This window comes from Propithecus coquereli, unplaced genomic scaffold (genome assembly GCF_000956105.1).
Source record: "Propithecus coquereli isolate 6110/MARCELLA unplaced genomic scaffold, Pcoq_1.0 Scaffold12, whole genome shotgun sequence".
NCBI lineage: Eukaryota > Metazoa > Chordata > Mammalia > Primates > Indriidae > Propithecus > Propithecus coquereli.
The window spans coordinates 12,948,931-12,956,605 of NW_012136080.1; the positions used below are offsets into that span (position 1 = coordinate 12,948,931).

Genomic DNA, 7,675 nt, shown 5'->3' on the forward strand with positions numbered 1-7,675 from the left:
ACTAATGAACCTAAATCTGGTTTTGTCATGGTAATAAGAATACAGGCAAAATTACTGCTATTAAAAAAGGATATAATATGGGAATATTTAAACATATTTATGTTTAAATACACACGAGCATAAACTTACTCTGTGTCATAAATGAAAAAAATAGTCATTTCAGGTACGTACAGTTAAAGTAGTGAAGAGAAAACAGAACAATTGCTAAATTGAGGAAATTACTTTCTTAAGGAAAAAGGACAAAATGAATATAATTGGCACACAAGTTGCCAAGATAATTTTAAAATGAAGAAAAAAGTGAAAACCAATTTGTCAGTTCTTCAGATTCTGTATAGATGAACTGATTTTAAAGATGTTAATGTTTTCAATGTTTTAGTTATCATAGCACTAGGAATAAGAAGAATGTTACTAGATGGAATTGTTTCAAATATATAAACAAATAAGTGTTTATACTTATGTATAATAACAATGAGCAATAAAGCAATATAATTAAGTGAAGGAAAAACAGTGTGAACTTGGAATTTCAACTATTATTACTGGGGTTTTCCAAAGAATATGGCCAAAGGCTTCTTAAAATTTCTTTGGTTATAAACTAAGGATGTAGGAACATAACTAAACATTCAGACAGATATTTGTTGATACTGGCCAGAAAATTTCAAATTTCATTCTTATGGCTATCAAATGCCCATTATCATAATGGACATACATTTTACCTAAATACATAACACAAACTGCTCAAATGAATTTGGGGGGAAAAGTTATTTTTCAGGAGCAGTGATTAATATTTAATCTAAAGAAAGTTTAATTAGAATAAAACATTTAACAAAACTAAACAAAAAGGAAATAAAATTTTGGTTACTTACCAGCAAGGGTACTTGTATGCCTAAAAGCTCTGACCTGGGAGTCTGACAAACCAGTCAAAAGGGAGATAACTGTGTCCATCATATACTCATCATAAATTATGCTATACTGACACTGTCGAATCAGGACTCCAATAAATTCACAAAAGTTTGAACGAAATTTTTTCCACTGAGGTCCAGGCATGGTAAGAGGATAATCACCACTGTCCTAAAAGGGATAAAGAACATATTAAGTAATGTCATATGATAGCAGTGTCATCAAAGTATTTTTTTTCTTCCTACCTATATAGGAACCCTTTTTTGAAAAGTACATGTAGATAGAAATAGGTGATTTTTATAGGTACATCGATTGCTTTATCTTTTTTTTGGTTTTGATCTACCACAACTAAATAACTCTTTTTTTTAAAGAGACAGGGTCTCCCTCTGTCACCCAGGCTTGAATGCAGGGGTGCAATCATAGCTCACTATAACCACGAACTCCTGGGCTCAGGCGATCCTCCCACCTCAGCCTCCTGAGCAGCCAGAACTACAGGCATGTACCATCAAGCCCAGCTAATTTTTATGAATTTTTAAGAATTGAGAATTTCAAAAGTATAAGCATTTCACTGAGAAGTCTAAAACTAACCTTTCGTGTTTGAAACTTCAACCTCATTTCTCCCAATTTTATTATGAACTTGATGTAAATTCTACCTCATAGAGTAGATTTATTAACTTAATTAAGAAAAAAATTTGAGCCTTGCATTGTGGCTTGCACCTGTTGTCTTGGGAGCCTGAGAGTTCAAGGCCAGCCTGGGTGACACAATAAGACTCTGTCTCTACAATAAATAAAAAAAAACTAATACGGGCTCTCGGTATCACCAGATTGTGTCATCTTGTTTAAAACACAAAACTGAGAGTTAAATCCAACTGGTTAGTGGCTTCCCTCTCTAGCCTACAACATTTAAGTACAGAAATGTAAACTCACAAGGCAGAGAGTGAGAAATTCTGTGAACATGGTTGCCAGAATATTCTCAATGTGTGGCTTTTGCTTTTTCTAAAACAAACTGTTGGTAAAAAAAATTGTTTATAGGTGAGGCCTTAATAAGCTTTGTTCATGTCCTAGGAAAGAGAACTAGTATGATACACAGAATAGTAGATCCTAAGAGCAAGGAACAGAAAGCAGAGACTGGGAAGAGACTGGCACTCAAGAGTCAAAATCCCAGAAGAAAGTTAATGTTGGTGCCACATGAGTATTATGAGTTCAATGAACCCTCAAAAGATCAAGAAAACTAAAGAGGCTGGCTGATTCTTCCCAGCCTTTGAGACTTGGAGTGTGGGGGTAGACTGGAGAAGTTACATAGAGTGGAGAGTCAAGACACTTCCCAAAGATATCTCAGCAGCCTACCTGCTGCTTCAATACAACAATAGTCCACTAGAGTAGAGCTCCTCTTACTTTATACCAGCTGAGAAATTCAGCCATTTAGTGATCCGTAACAACTGAACCTAGGCCCTAAGGAGGCTACAAAGGAAACTAACTAAATAGCCCCAACAGCAAGTGAGAGGAAAGAAAGGCAGAATAATCAGGACATACCAAACCTGAATAAATAAATAACAAATAAATAAGTACACATTACAAGATTCAAATGCAGCACAACCAACCCACCAACAAAACCCCAAGGAACTAAAAGGTTTGATTTCTTAATTAAACAATTCAGTTGATGAAATGAAGGAAAGAATGATCATTGATAGGAGATACATTAGTAGCCTGGAAAATAATGTGTAAAAAATATCTGAGAGTAGGCCAGGAGCGGTGGTGCACACCTGTTGTCCCAGATACTCGGCAGGCTGAGGAAGGAGGATAGCTTGAGCCCAGGAGTCTGAGGGTTGCAGGGAGCTATCATGGGGCTTCTGGAAAGACATTTAAAATGGACAAACTCGGCCAGTATGACCTCTTTAGTCCTTTGTCCCTTCCTCCTTTCACTAATCTTGAACTTATATGTGGTGCTGGATGTTCAACAGCCATCTTGCAACCATGACAGGACAAGTATGAGGATAAAGAATAGTAGAAGAAAAGGATGGAAAAAGTCTAGGTTCTTTATTGCCCTACTGAACTTTAGTACCAACCATGTACTGTCTATTCCCACATTTATTTGGCATGAGACAAACTCCTGTGAGTTCAAGCCAACGTTGGTCAGTTTTCCTATTACTCACAGACAAATGAATATCTACTGTTGGAGCAGAATTATGAGCAGTGGAGAAAGATGGATTACTTAGTAAACGATTCTGGTACAATTGGTGTTCATTACTGCCTTACTCTTAGGATGTAGAAGGCTACAAACAATGTGAATAAGCCAAATCAACAACAAAAGTCTTGACTTTTCTTGAGCCCATCTTGAGCTGAAGCAACTTGAATTCTAAAGAATGATAAGCCCTCCAAGAAGAGATGAGGCATACAAACTCTATCACCTGTAGCAGAGCCTGGGCAGAAAAGGCGGCCACCTTAAAAGCGGGTGAGAAGAAATCAACTAAAATTTTAATGAACCGTCAAACACTAAGTGTGAGCTAGCCTGTCAGTATGGAGTAACAAAGGAAGTTTGCACTTACTCAAAACTATTTTCCACAGGTCTCAACAGGGTGCTCACAACAAAGCCTAGGGACAGAGCAGAGAAACAGAGAACACCTCTCCTGGTGACGCAGGCTGCAGAGGGTAATTTTCAACTGCTAGAGAAAGGCAAGAAGCCCAGCTCACTTATCTAGACCTTTCTCTCCCAGAAATCAGAAGCCTTAATCTCGCTGGAGGAGGAATAGCAAGCTGAGTAATCCCCTAGGCACAGGCAAAAACCCACTGCAGCTGAGAGAAGAGTAGAAGAAAAAAAACTCTACTTGAGGAGAGGAGACAAACACTATACTGGGACCTGAATCCTTTATCAATAACAAGCAGAGGTTTGCTAGCATTGGGAGTGGGGAAGTAAACTCCTACTCAAGGCCCACAAGGCATAAGGCAGAGGTTGGCTGCTACAGAATGGAGGTACAGGCAAGTTGAGAAGGCCCCTTGGTGGCTCCAGGCACATAGGGCATGGTTATAACTGAGGCAGGACTACGACAATACATATTCCCATCATAGTAATAGGCAACAAACAACACCACTCTACCACTAGGGGAAAGGGCAAAAGTGTGAAGAGAAACCTCCTCTGTGGCACTGGGGTGGAGAGAAAGCAGAGGTTCTGAGGGTAGAGCATGAACACTGCGAAAAATCTTCTGTATCCTAAGCACAAGTCAATAGCGGCCCGCCACTAGAGAAATCTGAAGCCTGTGGTATGTTAAAGATAAAGATAGCAACAACAAAACACAAACCTAACTCAATTCACACTAGACTAATTATGTATACCATTTTGTACTTTTTAGTTTTTGCACTATGTGCAACTAAAAAAAAGAAAAACATTTTGTAAAAAGAAAAGAAAATCTCCTGTATCTACTTCAAAAGCGTTTCTTAACTCTAATACTAGTTATAAATTTCTTCTTCCTATACCCACTTATACATGCCATGTAAAAAGAATTGTCTAGTTAACAACGGGTAGTGTGGTATTGAAAACTAGCTTATGAGCAACGATGAATGATGACTCCCTATATACATTCCTTTGAGAAAAATACTAGCTCCCTTCATAATGTAGTAGTGTCTTTTCTCAGGAAAGCAAAGATTACTAAATAATGACAAAACAGAGATAATAATCGAGTGACCCCAATGCCTCATCCACCACTACTAATATTTAAGATCTTTGAGGGCAGTCTTATGATGATGTTTAACATAAAAAATATACTGAATAAACTAATGAAAAGATAAAACATATCCGATAAGCAACATGCATGGCAAGGCAGAAAGAAGTTTAGGGGCCAGGTGCAGGGACTCACACCTGTAATCCCAGCACTTTGGGAGGCAAAGGTGGGAGGATAGCTTGAAGCCAGGAGTTCAAGACCAGCCTTGGCAACGTAGTGAGACACCCTCACATCTTCTCTACAAAAAACAGAAAAAGTAGCCAGGTATAGTGGTGTGTGCCTGTAGTCCTAGCTACTCAGAAGGCTGAGGCAGGAGGATCACTTGAGCCCAGGAGTTCAAGGCTGTACGGAATTCTGATTACGTCACTGCATTCTAGCCCAGAAGACAGAAAGAGATCCTGTCTCAATTAAAAAAACATAAAAGTTTAGGGTAGAAAAAATATCTGGCAAAAATCCACAAAGAAGGATAATGCAGAGTTAATCAAAAAGGTCTAGTTAAAAAAAAAGCAATTCTTCTGAATATGTTCAGGAAAAGTACCGGAGGAGAAATCTCTGTGTAGTAAAACGTAATATAGGTACAGCATTTATATGGTATGCACTTAGCACATACATAATCTTGTATAGTACATACACTGTGGTGACTACTGGTATGTATAAAGATGAGAGAAACAACACATTAAGAAAAACAAAGAACTTGTTCTAGATTCCAGAACTACAGGGTTCTGGTGCTGGGATTATAAAGTCCATGTATTCTCTACAATGGGACTTGACATGGTTTACCAGAGGAACTTTGGAAGACAGAGGGGTTGTCTATGATTGTTCTTCCAATAGAGGGACACTGGGGTTCTGCTCACAAATGGAAAACCAAGGAACTAATGGAAAAATCTATTTTACAAGTTTTGGAGACGCTAATGGGGGAGAGGAAGGAAAACAGTGCCAAGCTTCACGGGCCAGCAACAAAAACTAGAAGATTTATAATCTCTGACTGGGGTGAGAACAACAATCTCAAGAGAGGTCCACTGCAAGTTTAAGCTCATGTAGCTAGCAGAGGTAAAGGCTGACTGCCTAATCTTTAAGCATTTGAATTCTAATAGTATCCAAGAATGATCTCTAGAAAATTAAAATTAGCAATGAAACAGTTTTCACAGGTATTTGGGGACTCAATGTGGTCATAAACTATAGATATCTAAACAGATAAAACATTCTGTAAGAGCAAATGCAGGAGAATTGCTTTTTGGACCAGCTGACGGACAATGTTGTCCTGTTTTTGGTGAAACATTGGCTTTGGTTATCTAATTGGAACAGAGTTACCAAGATATATACCACTATTGCTTAAAATAATGATTCACAAACACTTGTTTAGAGGGCAGAAACTATCCACCTATCCAATCACCTATTCACCTATCCATCTAGTCATACATTTATTGAACAATGAATATGCTCCTGACACTTTATCAGGTCTCTAGCATACAAAGACGAGCAAAACAAGGATCTGTCAAAGAATTTCCACTTTAATTCAGGTGATGTGGACACACAAGAAGTAAATTAATACAATAAAAGGAGCTTTATAAGGGCACATGGTACTTAAGGAGTGTCAACTCTCTGCAGATGCAAAGGGCAAGGGAAAAAGAGATAACATTCTAGACTGTAAAATGAGCAAAGGTCTATAAACAAGGGCACAACAATGGGACTATAGACCTGCTTTAAATTTGGTGAACTAAACTAGAATTTGCAGTGGTAGCCAGCAAGAAAGGCAGGACCAGAACATAAAGAGTCTTCTCTATATAACAGGTGAGGAAGCCAAATTTAATTCTGAAGAAATGGGTGGCATTTGAAAAATTTTGAGAAAGTAAGAATGAACAGATGTGAGCTTTAGAAGGCATTTTTGATTGCAATGTGTAGAGTAGTCAGAAGGTTAAGGTAAAGGTAAAGAAAAAAGAGCAAGGAGACTCACCACTCTAACAGGTCCACAAACCACAGGAAAGGGGAAGCAGAGAGACAGTTTAAAATGAGACAGTAACAGTAGAGAAAATGGAAAGGATGTGATAAATATCCAAACATTAAAGAAATAAAATCCACTGATTTCAGTGACTAATGGACAAAAAAGGACTCTTCTGTTTCAGGTTTGGCTGGCTGGGTGGACTTACTCATAACAGTAAAAAAAAAAAAAAAAAAAAAAATGGAATTCTTTGCCCCTGAAGTTTCAGAGGCCCAATTCTTTTATTTAGGGATGCCTAAATAGTCTGTCCCATGAGAAGAGACCGTCATGCTTTAATTCAAAACAATTGATACAGAACAGCCTATTCTCAGACCTCAAGCCGTATTTATTTCAATATTCAAAATAAACTCAAAATTTCAGGAACAGATCAATAAACACTAAAACCATTAAGTGGCAAGGTGTCATTATTAGGATGTTAACACAATGACAAAATTTTCTTTCTTTTTTTTTTTTTGGTCTCCCTCTGTTCCTTGGGCTAGAGTGCAGTGGCATCATTAGAGTTTACTCCAAGCTCAAACTCCTGGGCCCAAGTCATCCTCCTGCCTTAGCCTCCCAAGTAGCTAGGACTACAGAGGTATGCCACCACACCTGGTAAATTTTTCTATATTTTGTAGAACCAGCTGATCTTGAACTCCTGGGCTCAAACAATTCTCCCACCTTCGCCTCCGAAAGTGCTGGGATTACAGGTGTAATCCCATGCCAGGCAAATACAATGCCAAAATATTTGATAATTGCAAAGGGAAAATTACTTTTACAAAAAGATCCAATGGTCACCATGTTAAGCGATAAATTTCAGCATCACTAATAAGTAGACAACCTCATATGTGCTACCTACTGTGATACAGTATGAAGTACACAGTACAAAATTTTACCTATAAAATTTTCTTGCAAAAAATGTGTAACTAATCTAATGAAGTCTTTACACCTAACTATGAATTATAAAATACAGGAACAAGTTAAATAATATAATGATTTAAAAAGTCAGAGAAATAAAAATGTGAAATACCTTACAAGACAAATAACTTGCTTGGTCTTGTCAAAAAGTTAACATTATGCAAAGGAA

The 7,675-nt window shown here is 37.7% G+C and overlaps 1 protein-coding gene across 1 annotated transcript in view; it reads right to left on the reverse strand.

Moving 5' to 3' along the window:
- The window catches only part of STAG1 (stromal antigen 1), a 318,641-nt gene that overhangs the window by 165,544 nt on the left and 145,422 nt on the right, over window positions 1-7,675 (reverse strand). The window contains exon 6 of the mRNA XM_012663393.1: window positions 864-1,068. Within this exon, the coding sequence (XP_012518847.1) occupies window positions 864-1,068 (205 nt within the window). The remainder of the gene's footprint in view (window positions 1-863; window positions 1,069-7,675) is intronic.